Below are 26,589 nucleotides of genomic sequence, written 5' to 3'. Positions count from 1 at the left end.
GTTGGTCCATTTGGAGATCTTCTCTTGAAGAACTTTAGTTGGTTGGAGTAACTGGTATTTTTCTGTGTTTGCATGTAAGTATGAAAGCGAACAAACAAGATCTGGGGAAGCAGGTGTGGTGCATCCTGGGATAGAGGGTAGCCCAGCCAATAAGAGACTTCGTTCTAGTATACTAGTTGGCCGAGTCGGAGCCGATGGATCGGCTCCGAACCCATCAGTTATGAATGTAGGCGAGATGGATCCCATACATCCGAAGTTATGGTAAGTACATAACTAAAAGATATGGCAAGTTGAAGATAACAGTGACATTTTTATTCTGGACATGTATTGCAGCAGATCCCTTGATTTCATGGATTGCTTTAAATGAGTTTGGATTCTGAATGGATTTCACTGGTAGTGTAATGTGGTTTTGTTGTTTAGCTATACTAATGCAATATAGAATGTCATCTGCATAATTAGTTAATTTGATTGTAGTGGTTAGCAATTTGTTACTAGAGGGTAAATTCTATTATGGGAGTAGTGCTGCATTAAGTTAAGGGTTATGCAGTTGCTTCTCTTATAAAGAAGTCTGTATTGTAGTTAGCTGCAAAAAAGTTTTTTTGTTGTGATATTTCTACTCAGTTTACTTTTCTGAGGGCAAGGCAGTGGTTTGTTCTTTCCTGCAAATTTGCATAATTTATTGTAACTGTTTAAATGAGGACAGTTACAAGACTGAGGCAGCATAGAGGAGAGATGGCAGTAAGACAGTAGTGGCTGTACAGCTTCTGGCTATGTCAGTAAAGGTTTGTTTTTAATCTGTATAACACACCTAGCTTTTGATGAGTTTTAAACCATGTGTGATGCCTGACTGAATTTCAACTGGTCGTTTGTGAGGGCAAACAGTAACTTTTTTGTGGTTTACTTGTTCCATCATGGTGGTGTTGGGAGAGACAATAGTGAACGGTGTTTTGGTAGAGATGTTATTTTGGGGTGAAAAGCAATTATTTAGTTCTGTTAGGGTTAAAACGTAGTTGTGAATTATTTAATCATACTCAGTCGACAAGAAGGATTTTTGAATAAGGTCTTGGAATTTTGGAGAGACATTTGGCAGAGTAGGTTGGAGTCATTAGAGTATGGAACTTTGGTAGCATTTTCTTGTACTGATTGTAGATGTCGTTAATGAATATGTTGAAAAGTATGGGGCCCATTCTAGATTCTTAGGTGATGCATAGTTACTGACAAGAAGATGGAGAAATCATTTTTCAGATTTACTGCTTATCTTTTTGAGAGAGAGCTATGGAACCATTGCAGTTAGTGTGCCGTGCCCTAAAGATGAGAGTTTATCTAGGATTTCTGGTGAGAGACTGTATCAAAAGCTTTTGATAAGTTTAGGAAGGTTATGGAGACTAGGCTTCCGTTTATATGGGTCTTGAAGTCTTAACAAATCTCTGCAAAACAATAGTTCTGTGATGAGAAAGGAAGCTGTGTTGGGTTGAAGACAGAATCTGTAATATTTGTCCATTATTATGTTTCTCTGTCTTTCAAGTTGTGCTGAATTAGTGCATGGGGTTCAGAATGGAGAGTGTAGTGGTGGTCTTTGTCCTCCTAGTCTGTCATGTGACATCTGGCCAGAGGAGTATTCCCCAACCTTACCAATACAAGGCTTGGGAGCTAAAGAAAAGTGTCGTGTGTGCCTTGCAGATATCATTAGAGGAAATCCCTGCATTAGCCCCTCTGCAACAGGCCTCCTGACAGATCTTTTGAGACAATGAACATGTTTCTTTGGCTTTTCTGCTTCTTAATTGCAGAAGTAATATTATCCACCATTTTCATCAGTTTGCAGGACCAGCTAAGACATCTTTACCCGAGGCTCAAGGTTCTAGCATATGGAGCAAAACCAGAGTCTACCCTGCACAGTTATTTCCCATCTTTCCTGTCAAGAGCTACTCCAAGTTGTCCAGCTGATATGAAGAAAGAGGTAAGCAAGAGGTGGATGCATTATGATGACATGGCAAAAAGAATTTCGGGTCAGAGGAGAGGTAATGCCTGTAATGACTTTTATGATAAGTGATTAGTAGAGAGTAAGCTACATCAAGTTGTGAGTTAAACTACAAACTTTTAATTCACACATTATGGATGTGTTAAAGCACACGACAGTCTATTCTTATTACTACAGAGAACTACAAAAACATTCAATGAAAATTGTTTATATCTTTTTTCCTGTATTGTTATATAACAATTACTACATGGTTAATGTTTTTTTGTTATTGTAAGTGTAATTTGGCAATAATTTACCGATCTGAAGAAATTGATGTTATGTAGGCCAATCTCGCCTACATTCTTACTCGTGGGTTCAGAGCCGAATGTTGGCTCCGACTCGGCCACACTTTTTTAGCTCGAAGTCTTTCTATTGGCTGGGCTAAGATGGTATCCCATGCTGCATTGCTCTCTATCCCCAGATCTCGTTTGCCGCTCATGTAGCTCTGACGTGGTCTCGCTCTTGGCTGTGGCTAAGTACCCTTTTTTCTTCCTTATCAGAGAAATTTGTTGCAAACAAAAAGCTATTTTAATAGCTATTGTGTGTTCTTGTCTTGTCTTGTAAAAAAATTGTGTTTTGGATCGTTTTTTTCTGTGGTATCCCACTAGCTGTTTCCAACAGGCTATGCCCGTTTTCAGTTAGAGGACCTAGTCTGCCCCCTTGCTTTCCTTGTGTCTTTTAAGTTTACCGGGACTAAGTACCGTTTAAATTCGAGGTATTAGTCCTTTCTCCCTTGTGTTTGTGTCTAAGGATAGTTTAACTTGGAGATCTTGTGGTATTTGTGTGTTGTAGAATTTTCCTGCCTTGTGACTGTTTGACCGTTGGTCCTTTTATTCAGTGTTTGATTGTCTTGGTGCTTTATTATTGTTGGTTAACTATGTCCAAAGATACTAAGGAGCACAAGCCCTCTGGCTTCAAGAAGTGCTCTAGGTGCAGTTACAAAATGTCCATTACCGATGGACACTCCGTCTGTGTATATTATCTGGGAGCGATTCATCTCCAGGAGTCGTGCAGCTTCTGTCATGCTTATGGTCCGCGAGTTCTTCAGGAAAGGAAGAATAAATTGATTTTGAAGGGACTTCTGAAACCCTCCTTCGAGGTGGGTCTGGAGAGTGCTTCCAGCTCTAAGGCTAAATCTTCTAAATCAAAAAAGAGATCTCCGGCTCCATCAGTCTCCTCGGAGCCCCCAGAGAAAATAGCAAAGTCTGCTACGACATCTTCGGCTCCATTGTCTTCGGGGCCGCAGGAAGTGTCAGTTGTTTTGGAACCTGCTTCGGCTCCAATCTTCTTGGAACCTGTTCGGAGCCGGTCACCTAGCATTAGGCCAGTATGCCCTCCTCCAGGTCCCCTTCGGAGAGGAGGTCTCTATCTCCTTCTCTATCCTCTAAATCCTCCAGGACCTTATCAGATGTGGACATCGATAGAGTGGTGCAGAGACTCCTTCAGTCACCGGCTCTGGCAGAATTGTTCTCTGCTCCGACCCAGTTGGCTCTGGAGCCGGTCCCTCAACCTGCTTCGATACTTCCTCCTCTGAGCACACCTCAGCTTTCGGAGCCTGAGTGCTCGGCGCCGTGTGATGTCCCTTGGTAGGTTCCAACAGCCCCTCCTGGCTTATCTGTGCCGAAGTCTGCTCCGACCCTGTCGACGCCATCCACGGGGTTCAGGGCTCAGGATTCTTCGGTCGGACCCGAGGGAGAGGCTTTGGGACACCTCTCTGCTCCTAGTCTCCCTCTTGGTGCTTCGGCGTGGGGAAGTTTGACTCCTGTCATGACTTCGGAGGCTGGTCGCTCTTCGGACTTGGGGGGACAAGCCTTCGAGGCCATGCGGAGCACGCTGGCCAAGTCGTCAGCGGCATCATGTGAGTCGGTCATTCTGTCCCCTGCTACACCGGTGCAGGTCTCTGATCACCATCTATCTCTAGACAGCGGAGCCCCAAGGCCTCAGGGTACCCCCATGAGTGGTCCCCACATTTCTGTGGGCCCCTCAGAGTTTTTGCCTGAGGAGCCACCCAGAAAGAAGACATGCAAGAGGAAGCACATAGATTCCCAGGATGAGTCTCTCACATCAGACACCGACCTCGAGGAATTGGAGGGGTCCCCCAAGTCATCCTCTGAAGATGTTTCTTTCTCTGACATCCTAGAGATTTTGAAACAAAGAGGTGACTGGCCATCCAAAGCCCCCTCCGAGGAGGAGTCGGTCTTCCTGAAGGCCTTTGGTGCTCAGCCCTCTGCCTCCTGGGTATCTCCACCCTTCGAGCTTCTGGATTTGGTTTGTTGAAGGGTGCGGGAAACCCCTGACTCTGTGGAGCCAGTCCCCAGGAGACCCAATAAATTTTTGTCTGTTCCTCCTGATAAGGAATTTCTGTCTAAGGGAGTCCCTGTGGATGCCATGATGGTGGCAGCTGCCACTCAGAAGGAATTAGCCGAGACTTCTTCCACCGTCCATCCCCCTAACAAGGAGTCTAGGACCATGGACCGGTACGGGAAGCGTACTTTTTCTTCAGCGACCTTTACCTTATGGTCACTGAATTATTTATCACACTTTACACGGCTCCAGAGAGATCTCCTCAAGGAGCTTGGAGATACTCTCACGGGTAACGTTTCTGAGTCGGTGGCTCAGACGGTCAATGCTCAGATGTCTATCCTCAATTCCATTGCAAACTCCTCCATGAGGCTAATTTCCTATGCAGCCGAAGGAGCGAGTAGGGCAGCAAGTTCAGGAGTTGCTTTTAGGAGGCAGGCCTGGATGTGCCTTTGTCATTTCACGGAGGCCTTCAAGTCTTCATTCACCGATGACCCTTTTGATGGTTCCTCTTTGTTCAGAACCAAGGTGAAAGACACTCTCAGCAGGTGCGAGCAGGAGGGAAAAACTCTATCTGCAGTAGGAGTCCATTTTTCCCTTCCCTCTAGGCCCTTATCCCAAGGCCCAAAGGGGTGGCAAAATGTGGTTCAAGAAATCAGAGGTTTTTTCCCGGTGCACAAGGTGAGCCCCCCTCCAGAGGCAGGGGAGGGGGTGGTTATTCAGTGAGATGCTGCCCTAGGGGCAGAGGAGGCCCCCACAACTCGGGAGACCGCGATTCCTTTCATGGTTCTCCCTACTGCCGCTCCTGATGGGAGGCCTGACTGCGTTTCCAGAGCCAGTCGGGGGTCGAATCTCATTCTACCCGGAGGCCTGGCAAGACATCACCCAGGACCAATGGGTTCTACGAATAATTTCCAGAGGATGTGTCATTCCCTTCTCATCAAATCCCCCTCCAATCAAGAAAATCCTGGATTTTCCACCCAGTCAAAGTGATTACACAGCTTCAGAAGTTTCAAAGCTGCTAGAAAAAGGAGCCATCCAACATGTCCCCTCAGACCAGATCGGATTAGGGACTTACTCCAGATTCTTTTTGGTGCCGAAAAGACAGGGGACCTGAGACCCATATTGGATCTCAGTCAGTTGAACACCCATGTGCAAAAGTCCAAGTTCTGAATGGTCACATTGCAGTCTGTTCTCCCATTGTTGGGAAAAGAAGTGTGGATGTGCTCCATCGACCTCAAGGATGCTTACTACCACATAAAGATGGACAGGGCATCCAGAAGTCACCTACGCTTCTGGCTGGGAGCCAGTCATTTTCAGTTTCGAGCCCTGCCCTTTGGTCTCACCACAGCCCCCAGGGTGTTTAACAAATGCATGGCAGTGGTGACTGCTCACCTGAGACGTCAGGGATTCGTAGTGTTTCCATACCTGGACAACTGGCTCCTTACTGCCACCATCAGGCATCTACTACATCAGACCAGGGATGCTACTATCAACCTATGTCAACAGTTGGGCATCACATTGAACTGGGATAAATCTGCCTTGTTGCCCTCACAGCATGTCACTTTTATAGGCACCGAACTAGACACTGTCCTCATGCGTGTGTTTCTACCATAGGAAAGAATCAGAGTCCTACAACAAGAAGTTCACGCCTTGCTCCCTCTGAGAAGAGCGAAGGCAAGATGGGTCCTCCAACTGTTGGGGACAATGGCTGCTACGATTATGTTAGTCCCTCTGGCAAGGTTACATATGAGGCTCCTTCAGTGGCTACTCTTTGCCCAGTGGTCTCCAACTTCTCACCCTATTCTACTCACAGACAGGTGCAAACAGGATCTCAGTTGGTGGCTTTGCACCGACAACCGGAATGTGGGAAAGCCCTTCGTTCCTGCGCCCCCGGTTGCCATGGTGACCACGGATGCCTCCCAGATGGGGTGGGGGGCATTATCTAGGCAGGACAGTCCAAGGCACGTGGCAAGAGCACGAGATGCATCTGCATATCAGTGTCCTAGAGATGAGAGCTGTGCTACTAGTGTTGCAAGCACTCCAGAGTTTTCTTCCTCTCGGGACTATTGCAATCCACTCAGACAATATGTCAGTGGTGTGGTATCTGAACAAGCAGGGAGGAACCAAGTCTTGCCCCCTTTGCAGAGAGGCCATGTGAGTGTGGCAGTGGGCAGTGTCTTCCCAACGTTTTCTGGTGGCAATGCACATTCCGGGGAAGTCCAATGTGATCGCAGACAGGCTAAGCAGAGCTATTCTGATGCCTTACGAGTGGTCCCTGAACTGTCAAGTTGCGGAACAGATCTTCCGCAGGTGGGGTCAGCCTTGCTGCAATCTTTTTGCCAGCCCCTTCAGTGCCAAATGCAGCAGCTACTTCACGTTGATCCCCCCTCAGGGGGAGTCACCCAGGGACGCGCTCTAGTCCATGATTGGCCTTCCGGTCTACTAAATGCCTTCCCTCCGGTCCCCTTGCTGTCAAAGGTTATTCAGAAAGCGCAATCCTTGGGAAGCAGAATGATTCTGATTGCCCCACACTGGCCTCGTCCAATTTGGTTCCCCTTTCTCCATCCCTATCTCATGGATGCTACTTGGATTCTGGACCCACAACCAGACTTACTGACACACATGTTAGGGCAGCTCCATCCCTCTCTTCGGACCCTCCGGTTGACAGTCTGGCTACTCCACTTCCATCATTAGTTAGGCTTCATCATTTTTCGCCGGAGGTGGTTCATATTTTATCTTCCTCTCATAAGCCCTCGACCAGGAAGATTTATTACAGCAAATGGAAGAGGTTTTCAATCTGGGCACATGCCAAAAAGATTGACCCATACACAGCTCCAGTTTCGTCCGTATTGGAGTTCTTGTCTATGCTCTTTAACCAGGGTTCAGCAGCCACAACTATTCAAGTCCAATTGGTGATTTCTACCTTTCATGTCGCAGACGAGCCTAGCCTGATGGCACACAGAATCTGTAAGGCTTTCCTGAAGGACACTTTGTTACTTTGTCCTCCGGTATCGGAACCTGTTATGCCTTGGGATTTAAACTTTGTTCTACAGGGTCTTACTTCACCCCCCTTTGAGCCTGCAGCCACTTGTGATTTAAAATTCTTAACTTGGAAGACTGTCTTTTTAGTAGCCATCATGTCAGCCAAATGCGTTTCGGAGCTTCAAGCTTTATCAGTCAAACCCCCTTATTTGATTTTTCATAAGGACAGGGTTTCTCTCAGACCGAACCCCTCTTTTCTTCCCAAAGTGGCGTCAGTCAGTAACCTTAACCAATCTATTGAATTGCCAGTGTTTTTTCCCCAGTTCTCAAACAAAGCAGAATTCAAATTTCATCAATTGGATGTGCACAGACAATTACGTTTTTATTTGCACAGAACGAAAGACCTCAGAAAATCTGATCAGTTATTGGTTTCCTTTTTGGAAAACAGAATTGGGTCTCCTGTCTCCAAAGTCACATTGTCCAGGTGGATTTCCAGTTCTATTTCTTTCATTTATTCCTCAGGGGGTAAAGATTTACCGTTCCAGGTGAAGGCTCACTCTACTTGGTCTGTATCTGCATCTACAGCTTTTCAGGCCAGATTGTCTATGGATGATATTTGTGCTGCGGCTACTTGGGCATCTCCTCACACCTTTGTTACTCATTACAAGTTGGATATGGTATCTAGAGGCAGGTCTTCCTTTGGTTCCACAGTGCTCAGGAGTATTTTCCACTGAGCCTCCCAGGATTTAGGTGCTGGGGACGCTGTCCCACGGGTAAGAATGTAGGCGAGATTGGACCTCATAACATCAAGAAGTTATGTACTCACCATAATGTTCGATGTATGTAGTCCATCTCGCCTCACCTGGAGGATCTGGAGGTTAGGTCTGGTTTCAGAGCTCTCTTCATTCTTGGTTTGTTCTTCCTTTCCTTAGGTGTTGTTATGCATGGAGAATGAGTGCTGGTGCTCGCAGCAAACTAGATCTGGGGATAGAGAGCATTGCAGCATGGGATACCATCTTAGCCCAGCCAATAGAAAGACTTCGAGCTAAAAAAGTTTGGCCGAGTCGGAGCCGACATTCGGCTCCGAACCCACGGGTAAGAATGTGAGGCGAGATGGATTACATACATCGAACGTTATGGTGAGTGCATAACTTCTTGTTCAGAGGTTAGTGGCCTAAGTAGTATACAGATAGGACTTGTGTCAAGATCTGCTACGTAAAATGTAATGGATTGAAACTGCAGTTTCCTGTACTGTTCTACTGCAGTATGTCTGCATGCGCAGTTAACTGTTTCTTTGTCAACATTTGCATTTTAATTGCATCTCAGCACACACATTAACTGCATATTCAAATAAAAACTTAAAAGGCACATTTTTTAATGAAATGTTTACATCTCTAGAATAGAGTTATTTTATGATGGCTTTGATTTATGCCATCTTGATGTGCCAAGTAGTCTTTAGCAACTTCTCAGGCTACACTCCTGAGGACGTGTGCAATTTTTGTGATGTTTCAGACTTTATTTGAATACCATGTATTTGTTAACAGCAAGGTACTCCAGAATTGCATGTTTTGTAGCAAGATTGTTCTGGGGAGAGCAAACTTTGATCTGATGTTGTTAATCTTCATTCATTCCTTACGATGGGTTATCAGTTCTGTCATCGGAACCAAGCCGGCCTTATACTAAGCTCGCGTCGGCCAAAAACTCTCGAGCCAAGATCCTACCCACAGTGCTCTGCTCCCTGTTTGCCACATTGCTGTACAGCCGTGTCAAGCCTTCTCTCTCAGCTAAGTGTTCAGTTTGTTGATGTTTTTCTATTAGTTCATAGGTTTGTACAAGGCTATCTGCCCTGGGGCATTTACAAGCCTAGCCAGAGTGTGTTTGGCTTTAGCCACCCTTTTAGATCGGTTTACTGTGCCTCTGTAGAGTAGGTCACAGAAGATGGCCCTTTTAAGGTTAGTTTACTGTGCCCCTGTCTAACAGGGACACAGAAGAGATCCCAGGGGTGAACTTATGATCTCCCATCCACTCGTCAAGATTTCTCTTGAAGAGGGTCAGTGAGGGGCTCTGCCTAACATGGACTGAGATTCTGTTCCAGAGTGAGGGCAGCCTCTGGGATATGAATCTGTCCCTCCAGTATGTCCTATTTATTTCTGTAATGAGGTTTAAGTCCCTGGAGCGTGTAGCTCTAAGGGATTTGGATTTCCTGAGGTGGAGCATGTCTATTAATTCTGGGTTGGACATGGCTTTATACGTCAGGCATAGATCACCTCTGAGTAGGCGGTAAGCAACTGAGTAGAGCTGGAGTTTCCCAAGTAGAGAAAATAACCTCTCGTCACACTTTAATATATTCCAGTTGGTTCTAATAATCTTTTTTACCTGTTCAGTGTGACAATTATAAGGCAATATACAAGCCTTATTGTGATCTGAACCATCTTTATTCATAATGGGAGAATCATTGTTCCTACAGTACACACCTAATAATGGTTTATATTTGATACCCCACTGGCTACTGACGTAGCTGATTGCATCATTCACAACAGAAGTTGGATATCCCCTTTCTCTAAACATAGAACCAATAAAATTCAGCTCACGCAGCATTTCTTCATAATCAGATGTCATACGTGCTGCACGTATACACTGCCCTTTAACTATGTTATTTTTTAACTTAATAGGGTGACAGCTATTATATTCCAAATATGAATTACTAAATGTCCCCTTCCTGTATATGCTGGATCTGAAACCATTAGGAGTAGTAGAAATATAGGTATCCAAATATGCTATGCCCTCTGAACTACACTGATGAATAAAGATGGTTCAGATTACAATAAGGCTTGTATATTGCCTTAATTGTCACACTGAACAGGTAAAAAAGATTATTAGAACCAACTGGAATATATTAAAGTTTGACGAGAGGTTATTTTCTCTACCTGGGAATGAACCTAGATTTGTTAATAGTGTAGGTAATAACTTAAAAAGAGATTTAAAAGGAATGGTCCTTATTTTAAGGGATGTAAGAATGGTACTAGGAAATGCGGGCACTGTAATCAGTGTGGAGCAATTTTAGAAGATATTTCAGTAGAGGTAGATAATATTAGTAAAACTGTTCTACATTTTTGTTACGGCAATTGTCAAACTAAAAATGTTATTTATTTTGCATTATGTACATCATGTCCCAGTTTTTATGTGGGACAGACAGGGAGACATTTAAAAGACAGGATTTATGACCATTTATATGCAATAAGGAAGAAGGATGAAAATAATGCCTTGTATAGGCATATTAGGGACAGTGAAGGTTGTACTACATTGTTTGCCTTATTAGAGGTAGTTAACATATCCAGTAGAGGTGGTAATATTAAGGCAATTTTGGGTGATAAGGAGGCTAGGTGGCAGATTTTGTTGAATGCCACTATACCTCCAGGCATTGAGTATATTTCAATAAAACCTGTGTTGCAAGCTAGATTGTGATGTATTTAGTAATATGATGGCTATATATATATTTTTATATTTTTATTTTTATTTATATACAGCTCTTTAATATTTTAGGTGTGTATTACATTTTTCATAATACACATGGCGATGAACAGTTTGTAATTCAGAATATTTGTTCAGTAACTTGTTTTTATGAATGTGTATGTTTTTTAAAATTGTTTATTTTTATTATTAAGCTGATAGGTAGGATCAATACTTGTATTTTGAAACTATGTAGCTTCAGGAACTTTTAATTAGTTAAGAAGATGTGTAACAGTGATTGGTGGTTTAATTATTTGAATATTTAAACAGTCTGTGCTTAACAGATGAAGTTCTGATGAAGTCTAAATTACTATTAGATGAAAGCGCTCAACCTGATGTATTTTTAATAAACATTGTGTTCGATCTTATCGCTGTTTCACCTGTCCAGTGTCTTTTGGTGGACTTGTACTATTTTTTTGTGCATCTTCCTACCATTTCGCAACTTTCATAACTTTTTAGTAGTGTCGTAGTTTTTCTCTTGATATTGCAATGTCGGATAAAAAAAAGTAGTGTTGGTTTCCAACAGTGTATGGAATGCAGCCATAAGTTACAGCTATGTTTCCCACCTATCAGTGACCCCCCCCCCCCGGTGTGGGATTTGTGGAAATTTCTCGACTAGGACTCTGAATTAAAGGAAGAACAAACTTGTACTAAAAGGCCTCCTTAAATCTTCTTTCTGCGAGGCTATCTCTGGGTCAGAGGGCTCACCCCCTCCTTCTAAACCCCGTAAGAGGCGTTCTTCTTCCTCCTCAAGGTTGTTCACTTCGTCGCCCTCTGGCGTTAACAAGGAGTCAACTCACAAAAAGGTGAAAACTTTGGGCCTGGCACTGCCATCTGTGGTCCTTTCAGCCCCAGCCTCGGCACTGCCCCAATTTGTTCTCACTCCAGCTATGTCTTCTTCACTGGTTTTTATGAATGTGTGAACGGAGTTCCCGGTGCAGAGACTCATGGCTCTGACAGTATCATCACAGCCTTTTTCTGCACCACTGACATCGGTGCAGACTCTCTTGGCACCGTCTCTACAGGTACAGTCTCCTTCGGCACCGTTGCTGCTGACTCCTTCGGCTCCGTCCTTGCTGATGCATTCAACTTCCGGGATACTGCCCTCTACAGTGCAGATGCCTTCGGCACCGACCTGCTTGGTGCAGTCATTTTCGGCACCGTCTTTACTGGTGCAGACACCTTCTTCGACAGCACCATATTCATCGGTGCAGATATTTGTCACACCGCCCTTCATAGTGCAGACACCCTCGACTCCTATGGCGTTACCTTTGTTGACACAGATACACTCTGCACCATTCTCCTTGGTGCAGACACCCTTGGCTCCAGGCTTTACATTATACGAACTTGCCAGAACTAAGTGCTCTCCCTCCATAGATCCTTTTGTGGGAAGTTAGTACAGCCCCTTTTTAGATGAGCCAGAATCTCCATCAGGTCTCTCTATGAGGTCGACCAGGGGGCTCTCAGAACAGGATGTGTTGCGGGTTGCTTGTGGCCAAGGGACTCTCTAATCCATCTAAAGCTGTGCTCCCTCTTGCAGGTGACCATATTTCTCCACAGACTCCATCTTACACTCCTCCTTCGCCATCCAGGGAAGCATCGAAGCCCCTTCCTCCGACAGCAGCTTCCCTTCCTTTGACACCAGCAGTGGACCTTACTTTGGAGCTGGAGTCGTCCTTGTGGCCCTCTGTGCACTGGGCCCTTCTCAGGCTAGCGGCTGTGCCATGGGGGCAGGCATTCTTGGTTCGCCAATTTTTCCTGTGGCACCCTCCAGGAATCCTCCTCCCCTCAAGCTCCACAGCCCTCTTGAGACTCCTGTTCTGGGGCTCGGCTTGTCGGACCAGGGTGTGACCCAGTCCCAAGGTTGTCTTGCTCTGTTCTGGGCTCCCATCCCTCTTTGGGCAGTCCGGCCTTTCAGGCCATGGAGAAGGCACTTTCCTCTGCTGGCAAAACATCCCTGTCAGAGTCCTTACTCCCCTCTGTGGCACAGCTGTCGCAAGCCACAACTACCGGACCCCAGACACAAGGGCCTCAGGCTTCTCCCCCACAGGAGATCCTCTCCTCGTAATCTTCCCCAGAGCTCCCCACTGAGGAAGTCCCTTGCAAGGCTTCATTTAGGAAAAACCACATGGACTCCACTGAGGAGTCTCTAACCGAAGATACGGACTTTGAAGACAGGGAAGGGTCTACACGGTCACCCTCTGATGAGGTGTCCTTTGGTGACATCCTCGAGATCCTAAGACAGAGGGGCGGCTGGAAGTCCTCCAACTCTTCCTCAGAGGAATCCGTATTCCTGCAGGCCTTTCGTGCCCGGCCCCCTACCTCCTGGGTTACCCCACTGGCCGATGAGCTTGTCCAGCTCATCATCCAACATGCATGGAAGGCTCCAGACACTTCGGAATTTATATCTCAGAGGCCTGACAAAATTTTATCTCCCCCTGCTGAACATCCTCATTGGTCCAAAGGTCTTCCAGTAGATGCCATGGTGGTGGCGGCTGCAACCAAAAAAGACTTGGCAGGAGAGAGCCAGACTGTCCATCCACCCAACAAGCAGTAGTGGGCGATAAACTCGGGGAAGCCTGTGTTTGTTTCATCGACCTTCACTGTAAGGTTCTTGAACTACTTGGCACACTTTATGAGGCTCCAGAGGGATCTTACCAACCAACTCTCTGAAACCTTGGCAGGAGCTGTTTCTGATGAGGTGCGCGACAACGTAGCCTCTGTGACCCTGGAATCTGTATCCAATTCTTCCATGTGCCTCATTTCACATGCAACGGAAGGAGCAGCAGTAGCAGGCATAGTCATGAGATGGCATGCCTGGATGCGACTTTGCGGACTCTTTTAAGGCTTCCTTTATGAATGCCCCCATTGAGTCCTCTTCATTGTTTGGCCCAAAGGTTAAGGATACGCTGGCAGGGTGCGAACAAGATGGTAAGACCCTGTCTGCCGTTGATGTCCAACACTCCACCCCTCAACGATTCTACTCCAGAAATCAGAGTAGCGGGAAGATGTGTCACAGAAAATCACAGGGCTTTTTCCATGACGCACGTGTCTAGTTCTACCCTAAGGGCAGAGGGGGTAACTCTAATGGAAGACTCCCCTTTCGGGCAGGGAAGGTCCGTGTAACCGGGGTGCCAGAGATTCTTTCTCTGGGCAACCCTACCAGTGCTCCTAAAGTGTTGCCCGACTGCTCACCTCTGGAAGCAGTTGGGGGTCATTTTTCCTTGTACCCTACTGCCTGGCGAACCATAACCACCGATTCTTGGGTAAAGCAGATAATATCCACAGGTTACCGCATTCCCTTCCATCTCTGTTTCACTTCACCCAGAAATTTACCCGATGTCCCACCCAGTCATGGGGAAGCAGCAGCACACGAAATCCAAAAGCTACTACAAAAAGAGTCATCCAAACTGTCCCTCCAGACCAGATAGGATCTGGTTGGGCTGGAGACCGATTCTGGATCTCAGCACACCAAACAAATTTGTAAAAACAGAAAAATTCTGGATGGTCACGGTTCAGTCTATTCTTCCTCTTTTGGAAGAAGACAGTTGACTGTGCTCTATAGATCTTCAAGATGCGTATTACCATATAAAAGTGGACAAATGCTCAAGAAGGTACCTCCGCTTCTGCATAGGAGCCAGTCACTACCAGTTTCGAGCACTACCCTTCGGTCTCTCTGCAGCCCCCCAGAGTGTTCACCAAATGCATGACAGTGGTTATCGCTCACCTGATTCTTTGAGGATACCAAGCGTTTCCATACCTAGACGACTGGCTCCTTACCGCCCCCACCAAGTGTCTACTGGAGGAAGCCCTGGATTACACTCTTCTCAAGGCTCAGTACCTGGGAATCACTATAAACTGGAAGAAGTCCAACTGACCCGGCACAATCTTTTAAAATTCATTGAAGTTCTGTCGGACATGAGAAATTGCACAGCATCTCTTCCAGATCACAGACTTCAAAGAATAGGAAACGGGTTCAGCCACTAATCTGTCACCACAAATCTTCTGCTCGGTCCATACTCCCAACTCTTGGGGTCTATGGCAGCCTCGATCACCATTGTTCCTCTGACCAGGTTCCACATGAGACTTCTTTAGTGGCTACTTCTCACTCAGTGTTACCCTCTACAACATCCTTTGCCTTTTCAGATGAGAGTAACTCAGAAATGCAAGAAAGACTTGCTCTGGTGGCAGTCTCAAAATCCCCAGCAATGGTCTCGCCCCTTCAGCCCCCATCAGCCAAAAGCCACGGTGACCATGGACACCTCCCTGATGGGGTGGGGTGGGGGGGGGGTCTGTGTCAGGAAAACTCTGTCCAAGGCACCTTGTCAGAGACAGAGGCTCATTTGCATATCGATGTCCTGGAACTGAGAGCAGTGCTATTAGCGTTGCAAGCATTTTACTCGAGCCTTCCGTTAGGGACTATTGCAATCCAATCAGACAACATGTCAGTAGTCTGGTACATCAACAAGCACGAGGGCCACAGATCTTACCCATTATACAGAGAGGCCTTAAGAATATGGCAATGGGCAATAGCTTCCAACCGCTTTCTAATTGCAACGCACATTCCTGGGAGCGCCAACATGATAACGGACAAATTCAGCAGGTGCATTCTACAAACTCACAAGTGGTTCCTCAGTCCTGTGATAGCGGCAAAAATTTTCAACTGCTGGGGCCAGCTTTGCTGTGATCTGTTCACGTCCCCAATCAACATTCCAAAGACATGCATCTGGAGCATTTCTCCCCGGGCCTCCGCTGAAAACAGGTTCTATGGAACCTAGTCGGACATTCCCGGTCAACAAATGTTAAATAAAAATAAAATAAATAAACTACAAGTTCAACAACTACTTTGCCCTGATCCTCCCTCGGGGACAGTCACTGAGAGACGCTCTAGTCCACGCTTGGCCGTCGGGTCTGCTTTATGCTTACCCTTCTCTACCCCTCATTCCCCAATTTTTGAAGAAAGCATGGCAGTTGAACAGCAAAGTAATCCTCATTGCACCATGTTGGCCTCGACAAGTTTGATTCCCCTTCCTTTGGCCTCACCTGCTAGATCGACCATGGATTCTCAATCTAACTCCGAGGTTGATCTCCCATCCACAGGGTCTGACACACTCCAATCTAACAAACCTGAAGCTGACAGATTGGTTTCTGCACTTCCAATGATTGCCAGGCAGGATAACCTCTCCACCCCGGTGCGCAATATTCTTATTGCATCTCGTAAATCATCCACCAGGCTAACCTATCTCAGCAAATGGAAAAGATTTACCTTATGGGCACCAAACAAACAATTGGACCCCTGTTCAGCTCCAGTTTCGGTGGTATTATATTATTTATCAGATCTCTTTTAATCTGGGGTATCAGTCTCTGCTGTTTGTGTTCATTTAGCTACCATTTCTAATTTCCACATTGGCTTCCAGGACTCTTCACTCATGTCACACAGACTCTGTAAGACTTTCTTGAAAGGTGTTTTTCGCCTAAAACCTCCCTATAGAGAACCAGTACAACCTTGGGAACCTGACTTTGGTTCTGCAAGCCCTAACAGCACCCCCCTTTGAACCTGCATCTTCATGTGACTTAAAGTACCTCTCTTGGAAAACCTTGTTTCTGGTTGCTGTCACATTGGCCAGATATCCATCAGAACTTCAAGCCTTATGCATCAAACATCCCTACCTTATTTTCCATAAGGATAGAGTCTCACTAAGAACCAATTCCTCCTCCTTACAGAAAGTGGTGTCAGAGTGGTCTATCAACCAGTCTATTGACCTCCCATCATTTTTTCCTAGTCATTCTAACAAGGGAGAGTATTGCCAGCGCTCCCTAGATGTTCACAGGCAAATTCATTTTTATTTGGACAGAAAAAAATCTACCCGTTAATCAGACCAATTATTTCTGGCTTTTTCTGGACCTGTTTCTAAAGTTACATTAGCGTCATGGTTGAGAAATTGCATTACCTGCGACTTCATCTACAACAAGAACAACATTACCTTGCCTCACAAAGTGAAAGCCCATTCTACAAGGTCAATGGCAACTTCAGCAGCTTTCCATGTTATGGCTTACCTCAATGACATTTGCTCAGCTGCGACTTAGGCCAACCCCCATACCTTTATTCTTCATTACAAATTGGATTTGGTCTCCAGAGGAAGAGCTTCTTTTGGTCCCATGGTGCTCAGGAATGTCCTTCCATGAGGCCCGCCCAGGGATATAGGTAGCTGGGGACTCTGTCCCATCATAAGGAATGAATGATTAACAACATCAGATAAAGAAGTTATGTCTTAGCATAACGTTCCATATGTGGTGTTCTTTGTTCATTCATTACTCCCCACCCTCCATCCCCTTCCGGAGCTTCCTGGTGGACTTCATATGGTGGTTCTTCCATTCGTGTAGGTCTGTTATGACCAGAGGTAGCCTCTACTTTTGTCCATCAACTTGCAAACTCGATCTGAGGTAACAGGGAGTAGAGCATTGTGGATAGGATCTTGGCTGGAGAGTTTTTGGCTGACGTGAGCTTGGTTATAAGGCCGGCTCGGTTCCGAGGACGGAACCGATAACCCATCGTAATGAATGAACGAAGATCAACAACACAGATGGAATGTTATGGTAAGACATATTGACTAAAAACGTCCAAAACTAGTAAGCACAAAACAAGACGAGCGTACTCTGCAAAGTCCAACAAGGTTTAATAGCTGAATAAAACAAGCTTACAGCAAACAGTAGTCCGGTGCACACTCCGGTAACTATAAAGTAATAGAAAGTTAAAAATGATCTGGCTGTACAGAATCTGAGTCACAAAGTAAAGCGCTTTTCGTTAGGAAACGCTTCTCCTAACTTCATCAGACAATGGTGCTCGGAAAGAAAAAAACAAGTTAAAAAACCAATTAAGCATAGTCACATAATTTAAAGGTATAATCCTAAAATACTGAAATCAAACAGTTTGTTTCCGTTATCTTGTAACGGAACATGTAGTAAATTAAATAATTTTAATTAAAATCATGGATGTGAGAGTGTTCAATCTCGCCGTTTGTTCTTACACACGGGTTTGGAGCCGATCCTCGGCTCCGAGTCGGCCGCATCGCAAAGCTCTGCATCTCAGAGAAGCTCGAGACCAGACTATGTCCCACAGTCCTCCCTGCCATTACTCGGATCTAGTTTGCCGCTTCAACAGATCGGATCGAGGAGAGCTCGGACCAGAGAAAAATTTGATAACTTTTTTCTTCTTTCAGATAAGCTACTTCTTTTTTTGTACAAATAAGTTTCTAATAGTTAGTATAGTATAGACGTGTGTGTGTGTGTGTGTGTGTGTGTGTGTGTGTGTGTGATTATTATTATAATATTCCACATATTATTCTTAAGGCACCTTTTTGTGGCCTACCCTTTTCTCTCGGTGTGGTTTTTGTTGAGTGTTTTTTTTTTTATACTTGTATAGATATTTACTCTCTCTCTCTCTCTCTCTCTCTATATATATATATATATATATATATATATATATATATTAGTTATTGGTAGTTTTTTTTCTTGTTATTAACCTAGTAAAGTGTTTTTACTTCTACAGTCATGTTGGAGAAAGCAAAATCCGGCTTTAAAAGATGTCAGTGTGGGCAGAAAATGTCCATCACTGACAACCACGCATCCTGCGTTTACTGTCTTGGCCCTCTCCACCTTCAAGAGGATTGCTCTATATGTCATTCCTTTAGCGGGAGGGTCATGACAGATAGACGCAGGAAGCTTATAGATAGAGGGTTGCTTAAGCCTGCCTTTCAAGAGGCTTTAGACAAATCGGATCAGGCTTCTAAGTCCTCGAAGATGTCGGAGCCCATGTCATCGGCTCAGAGTTCATCTTCGAAGGTTCGTTCGCCGGTTCCACAGACCTCTGGGCCAAGCGTCGAACGTTTATCCTTCACTGAGCCCCAGATCTTGGAACCGATGTCGGAGCTGCCGCCACCGTCCATTCTTTGGTCGGTGCCATCTTCGGCTCCTTCGACCCATTCTTCCAGACCGTTATCTGAGACAGATGTGGATCGTGTCGTGCAGAAACTCATGGAAAACACGTCCCTTTACAAGTTGATTGCAGTTTCCTCCCAGTTGGTGTCGAAACTAGAAGGCCTCCCCATATCTCCAACGGGTCCTCCTTCGAGACCCATCCAGATCTCTGAGCCGGGAGAGGATGACCTGATGATAGTGGAGCCCTCGGTGCTGAAACCGTCCATTGCATGATCAACACCATTGACTTCGACTCCTTTGGAACCGGTAGGTGAGTCGCGGAGCCGACGGTCTCTCCTCGGTTCCGGAACCGAGAGTCGTACCGACCTTTCGGTGCCGACTCTCCCTCTCGGCGCCTCTGCGCAGACTGGCTCGGCTCCGTCCTCTGGGTCGGAGCCCACGGCCCTTGTGTCTGGGATGCTTCCGTGTTCTTCGGAACCGGGGGAGTCCTCGGCCCGGGATTCAGTGGCTTTTGACCTTATGAGGAAGGTATTGTCTGCACAGACAAACACTTCATCAGAGGTGTCTTCTCCTTCCCCTAAAGGGCCGCTTTCTGTTTCTGCCCCCACGACCCATCCAAAGCGGAGAGCCCCATTGCCTCAGCCACCCCCAGAGGGTTACCCCTGTTCCTTGGAGGCCTCACCAGAAGCCCCCTCTGATGAGGTCCCGAGGAAACGGTTGTGCAAGAGGAGGCACATAGATTCCCCACAGGAATCTCTAACGTCTGACACGACTTGGATGAGGCAGAGGGGTCCCCAAAATCCCCCTCTGAGGATGTGCCATTTGTGGACATCCTGGAGATCTTGAAACAGAGGGGTGATTGGCAGTCCCTAGCCCCCACTGAGGACGAGTCGGTGCTGCTGAAGGCTTTTGGGGCTCAACCTTCTACCTCCTGGGTGACTCCGCCCTTCGATGAATTAATGGAATTGATTGCTCGAAGGGCTTGGGAGTCACCCGACACAGTGGAACCCAGTCCTTAGAAAACCAAACAAATTTATCACCGCCCCCCAGGACAAGACTTCTCACCAAGGGAGTTCCGGTCGATGCAATGGTGGTGGTGGCAGCGGCAGCCACGAAAAAGGAGATGTCTGAGTCCTCCTCATCTGTTCATCCTCCTAATAAGGATTCTAGGACTATGGACAGATACGGGAGTCGCGTTTTTAGTTCAGCGACTTTTTCCATGCGTTCGCTAAACTATTTGACACATTTCACACGTCTGCAGAGGGATCTCATCAAGGAGCTGACAGATACCCTCCAGGGTAACACAGATGCTGCTGTTTCAGATAAGGTAACAGTGCAACTTAACACCCTTATCTCCATAGTAAACTCATCCATGAGGCTCATCTCGTATGCGGCCGAAGGATCGAGTAGAGCTGCAGCTTCAGCGATTGCTCTTCGAAGACAATCCTGGATGTGGCTGTGCTCCTTTGCGGAAGCCTTCAAGTCTTCCTTTGCCAACCCCCCTTTGATGGTGCCACACTCTTCGGGCCCAAGGTGAAGGAGACTCTGACTCGGTGTGAGCAAGAGGGAAAGACCCTGTCTGCTGTCGGGGTCCGTTTTTCCGCTCCAACTAGACCGTACCCCAAAGGGCAACGAGGCGGGAAAATGTGGTTCCGTAAGAATCGGGGATCTTTCCAAGCCACACAGAGTGATACCCCTTCCAGAGGCAGGGGGGGTAGAAATGGAAGACGCCGCCCCGGCGGCAGAGGGGGTCTGCATAACCAAGGCGACAGGGATACCGTCCCTGGGAAGCCTTTCCAGCACTCCTGGACGGAGGCCTGGCTGTCCTGCTCTGGAGGCAGTCGGGGGGCCGCTTGGCTTTATACTTACAGGCCTGGCTAAATATTACTTAGGATTCCTGGGTAAAAAGCATTATAACCAGAGGTTACAAAATCCCCTTCACATCAACTCCACCTCAACAAAGAAGGTTTCCAGATGTACCACCCCATCTGCGAAGCCCAGCAGCTGTAGAAATTTCAAAGCTGCTCAAAAACAGAGTCATCCAACCAGTCCCGGCGGAGCAAAGAGGATCCGGAACTTACTCAAGGTTCTTTTTAGTTCCAAAAAAGACAGGGAACTGGAGACCGATTTTAGATCTCAGCAATCTCAACACCTTCACGAAGAAGGAAAAGTTCCGGATGGTCACGCTTCAATCGATCCTTCCATTCTTACAGAAGGGCGATTGGATGTGCTCGATAGATCTCAGACGCGTACTACCACATCAAAATGCCAGACCGTCCAGAGATCACCTGTGCTTCCGGCTGGGAGCCAGTTACTTTCAGTTTCGAGCTCTGCCCTTTGGACTCACCTCAGCCCCCATGGTATTCACCAAATGCATGGCAGTAGTTGCGTCTCACTTGAGACGACAAGGATTCCAGGTGTTTTCCTATCTGGACGACTGGCTCCTCACCGCCACCACCGAGCGTCACCTCATACAAGTCAGAGACTACACAGTCGACCTTTGTTCCCACCTAGGGATTTCGATAAACTTCGAAAAGTCTTGCTTATCGCCCTCACAGCGTATTTCATTCATCGGAGCAGACCTAGATACACGATTAACACTGCTAAAGCTCCCTCCTATAAGGGCGGCAACCCTCAAACAACAGGTGGTTCTTCTACTAAAGAGCAAGAAAGCCCTGGCCAAACTGGTATTGAAAGTTTTGGGACTAATGGCAGCGTCCCTGATCGCAGTTCCTATGGGAAGATTACACATGAGGATCCTCCAATGGCTGCTTTTCGTGCAGTGGTCGTTCCAGCACTTACCCCTAGCGCACGAGATTCTGATAACAGACTCTTGCAGACGAGACCTCTCATGGTGCGTGTACAGTCGGGATCTCACTGTGGGTCGTCCGTTTGTTCTACCCAGTCCGACGGCCACAATAACCACGGACGCTTCTCTGATAGGGTGGGGGGGTCTATTTCAGGGAAGAACAGTCCAAGGGGGAATGGTCCAACATGGAGTACACTCTACACATAAATGTTCTGGAGCTGAGGGCGGTGTTCCTGGCGTTGTAACACTTCCAAGCCCTCTTACCTCTAGGAACAGTAGCATTTCAGACGGACAACATGTCTGTGGTCTGGTACATAAACAAGCAAGGGGGAACCAGGTCTTACCCTTTATGTAGAGAGGCCATGAGAATTTGGCAATGGGCAGAGTCCATGGGTCGCTTTCTGATAGCAACGCACATCCCGGGGTCATCCAACGTCATTGCGGACAGGTTGAGCAGAGCCATCCTGTTACCTCACGAGTGGTCCCTCAATCCACAGAGGGCGGAAAAGATCTTCCGTAGATGGGGCCAGCCTTGCTGCGATCTATTTGCTTCCCCATTGAATGCAAAATGCAGAAGCTACTTTGCCCTTCTACCCCCTCCGGGGGATGTCCCCAGGGACGCACTGATACACGATTGGCCCCCGAGTCTCCTATATGCATTTCCACCTACTCCCTTGATTCCCAGATTTCTACAGAAAGCCAGGAACCTGGAAAGGACAATAATACTCATAGCCCCATTCTGGCCTCGGCAGATATGGTTCCCCTTTCTTCGAGACCATCAAACAGAGGAACCGTGGATTTTGGACCCAGTACCAGATCTACTGACCCATTCGTCGGGAGTTCCTCACCCGTCTCTTCAGTCCCTCAAACTAGCAGCTTGGCTGCTCCGCTTCCCTGCCTAGCCAGGTCTGATCTACTTTCTCCGGCAGTTCAACACATTCTGGTTGCTTCTCATAAAGCTTCCACTACAAAACTCTACAGGAGTAAATGGAAACGCTTTGTATACTGGGCGTCTAGCCAACACTTAGACCCCCTGGTAGCTCCTCTACATAAAGTATTGGAATTCTTATCTATCCTCTTTCACGAAGGAGCCTCTACTTCCACACTAAGAGTACAGTTGGCGGCCATATCGAACTTCCATATTGGTGAGGGCGGTTCTCCCATTATGTCTCAGACTTTGTAAGGCTTTTATGAAAGGAACTTTCCATCTTCGGCTGCCCGTCAGGAAACCTTTCTTTCCATGGAGCTTAAATTTGTTGCTGTCACAACTCATGTTGCCCCCCTTTGAACCTGCTTCGTCCTGCCTCCTAAAGTTCTTATTGTGGAAGACACTTTTCCTCGTAGCTGTTACTTCAGCTCATAGTGTGTCAGAGCTGCAAGCATTATCGGTCAGACCACCTTACTTGATTTTCCACCCAGATAGTCTCTTTACGTACAAACCCATCTTTCCTTCCAAAGGTATGTTCCGTTACAAATATTAACCAATCCATAGAACTCCCTACCTTCTTCAAGAACCATACTAACAAGTTGGAGTATATGCTGCACAAGTTAGATGTTCACAGACAGTTAAGATTTTATTTGGATAGGACTAAAACTTACAGGAAGACAGATCAGCTCTTTGTCGCATTTACAGACAATAAAAAGGGCATGGCAATTACAAAACGTACATTATCTAAATGGCTTGCTGATTGTATAGCCTTTGTATACTCTAAGTCAAATCAGTCCTTACCCACCAAACCTAAGGCCCATTCTACCAGATCCGTTTCCACTTCCTTGGCTCATGCAGCTCGCTTGCCTTTGGACACCATTTGTGCAGCAGCCACGTGGCCTAAGCCACATACTTTCATCACTCATAGAGTTGACAAAGTCTCCAAAGACAGGACATCTTTTGGTTCCACTGTGCTTGGGAACATTCTTCCATGAGTCACTCGGGGTGATGGAGCTAGGGACGCTACCCGTGTGTAAGAACAAATGGCGAGATTGAACACTCTCACATAAAGAAGTTATGTCCTTACCATAACGTTCCATGTGGAGTGTTCATCTCGCCTTTGTTCTTACATTCCCTCCCTCCCCCCCACGTGTTTTGGAAGAACGGGTAGGACTAGATTCTGATCGAAATGTCTTGACCCCTTCCGGGGTATATGGTCCTGTGTATCATGGGGTATATGCTACTACCCTTAGTTATTTACTATGGTGAGAGAGTGTCTCTGAATGCCTGAGAGAGTGTGTAGTTCTTGCACCTGAGGTATTGGATTATCGGTCTGGTTTGTTTGCAAACTAGATCTGAGTAATGGCAGGGAGGATTGTGGGATATAGTCTGGTCTGGAGCTTCTCTGAGATGCAGAGCTTTGCGATGCGGCCGACTCGGAGCCGAGGATCGGCTCCGAACCCGTGTGTAAGAACAAAGGCGAGATGAACACTCCACATGGAACGTTATGGTAAGGACATAACTTCTTTTTAGTTCACTTTAATTTACAAAAAAAAAGTCATATTTTTTGAACGGTTAAATATTAGATGTTCATTAGCCCTAGGGACGTTATAATTGCTAGGTTACACCCACTTTATATAGGTTAAAACAGACGTTACACAGCACATTTTTTTTCATGAAAAGACTATTTCCATGGGTCCTTGAATATTAGTAATAAGTAAAGTGAACTAACCATGATTTTAATTAATATTATTTAATTTACTACGTTCCGTTACAAGATAATGGAACTTTGGGTTTCTACAAAATTAAGGCACCTATTTTATCTAGTTATTTAACAACAACAAGCTGATTTCAGTATTTTAGGATTATACCTTTAAATTATGTGACTGTGCTTAATTGGTTTAATTGTATTAACAAGTATGAGTCACTAGGATAGTACTTAAACTTGTTTTTTCTTTCCGAGCACCATTGTCTGATGAAGTTAGGAGAAGCGTTTCCTAACGAAAAGCGCTTTACTTTGTGAGTCGGATTCTGTGCAGCCAGATCGTTTTTAACTTTTTATTGCTTGGTAGTTATCGGAGTGTGCACCGGACTACTGTTTGCTGTAAGCTTGTTTTATTCAGCTATTCAACCTTGTTGGACTTTGCAGAGTACGCTCGTCTTGTTTTGTGCTTACTAGTTTTGAACGTTTTTAGTCACTATGTCTTTTGTGGAGTCGAATGGCGCTGAGAGTCCATTTCCAACACAGACTCAAACCCAGACTGAAGTTGGGAACCTGACTTTACTAATTGAAGTTATGAATCAAAGGCTGGATGACCTGGCTACACGTATAGATACTTTATCGCAAAACACCGGAACGGAGGGAAGTTCAAACATGAACAACATTACTGTTTCTAGTGCAGGTACCAATGTGGCGAGTACTTTGAGAAATACTCATCTGAATACTGGTACCGGTAGCGTTACTGAAGCGAGGGACCGTGGAATTCAACCCATAATACCTGCCAATATAGCAGGGCACACTACACCAGGGCTTATTGGAGTCCCAGATTTAAATTCATGGCTCAGGGAAGAGCTTAAACTACTTGTTGACAACATTAGCGACAACTTACTGGGACAACCGGCGACTGGGAGTGTGAGTATTGTAGAGAAACTAAAACTGTTTGATTTTAAACTTGTTAAAATAAGAAAACTAGAAGTGAATTATTTTAGTAAATGTCTTAAAGAGAAGATTGTGCCGAAAGGTTGCGTTTTTGGCAGTATCCTACTGGATTAAAGATTCTGCCTTTCACATGGAATTAGTTACATTTTTCAACACTCGGGTTAGAATTATTGAAGATCATGTCCAAGCATTACCAGGTGCATATTAATGAATTATCTAGTGAAGTTACTACCCTTGACGGAGATATTAAAAGGGACCTTGACTTCCAAAGATACCATTTTGAATACAACAGGACTTTCACCAGTATTAATAATTTGTCAAAAACTAGGGACACTAAAATTAGAAAAATAAACAGAGACCAGAGGAACTATGCAAATGGATCAGCTTACCCAGACCCGCTCCTTTCACAAATATGGAATGTCCCTAGAGATTCTAATACCACAAGGGGTATACCTGACAGTAGTAACGGCAATCAAAATGAGGGTTTACCAGGGTCTAGAAACCGAGGGGCACTAAATGAGAATGAAGCCCACCAAAACAACTATTTCACAGACCAGGATGATGACAATAATTCATAGATGGTGGCTGTGAGTTCCAATAATGTTCCAAAAAACTCCATGAACCATCGGGGGCAGGGGGTGAACAAATCAACCTTCAAGCAAAAGAGGGAATACAACACAAGGAGGAACAACAACAGGAACAAGAGGTGATTTTTTTACCAAAGGGCCAGTTCAAACAACCCCTCTTGTAAAGTTGTAATGAATAAAAGCAGAGATTTTAAAATTTACAACTTTACTGAAAACACTATTAACCCTCTACTAGTTGAAATCTTCGCAAAAGGACTTGCATTCATTCCAACTCATGCCCACTGATTTAGGGTCCTTATTACTGGACTTTAAACTTTACACTAGAAAACTCAATTTACAATTAATATTGGGTAATGGGAACTCAAACTTGCATATTTCTAGCACATTTAACCCCCCCTTTACATCCATCCATTTTACTGTTTGAAAGAATGTGCGAAATGGACTTTACGGCCTTTATTAACCGTCAACACAAGTCTGAATTAATGACCAGTTTGAACAAGAACGAACGAGAAGCTCTAAGCAACTTTAGACTTTTACCAATCCGCCTAATGAAACCTGACAAAGGAGGTGGACTGGTTATTATGCACAAAATGGACTACAGGGAAAGAATGGGGAAGATACTTGAAAGCAACACATATATTAAAGTGAGTCTGAACGAACTGAACATAGCATACAACCGTATCAGAATGTTCTTGAATGATATGTTCATTGACTCACTTATTGACCTTGCCATGTTTAACTATTTGTCAGTACTATCGCCTAGACTACCTGTACTTTTTGGAATACCTAAAATTCACAAGAATCAAGAAGATCCCCCTATGCGCCCCTTAGTGGACACTCGACAATCAATCACCT

At 45.6% G+C, this 26,589-nt stretch overlaps 1 protein-coding gene across 1 annotated transcript in view; it reads left to right on the top strand.

Moving 5' to 3' along the window:
* TMEM214 (transmembrane protein 214) overlaps window positions 1-26,589 on the top strand; it is a gene marked incomplete in the record, with an annotated part of 1,377,439 nt that overhangs the window by 644,490 nt on the left and 706,360 nt on the right. The window contains 1 exon segment of the mRNA XM_044062865.1: window positions 1,816-1,957. Within this exon segment, the coding sequence (XP_043918800.1) occupies window positions 1,816-1,957 (142 nt within the window).

Source organism: Protopterus annectens, chromosome 2.part1, assembly GCF_019279795.1.
Source record: "Protopterus annectens isolate FY-2018-M chromosome 2.part1, PAN1.0, whole genome shotgun sequence".
Lineage (NCBI taxonomy): Eukaryota > Metazoa > Chordata > Ceratodontiformes > Protopteridae > Protopterus > Protopterus annectens.
This window is presented reverse-complemented; position numbering and strand designations above follow the sequence as displayed.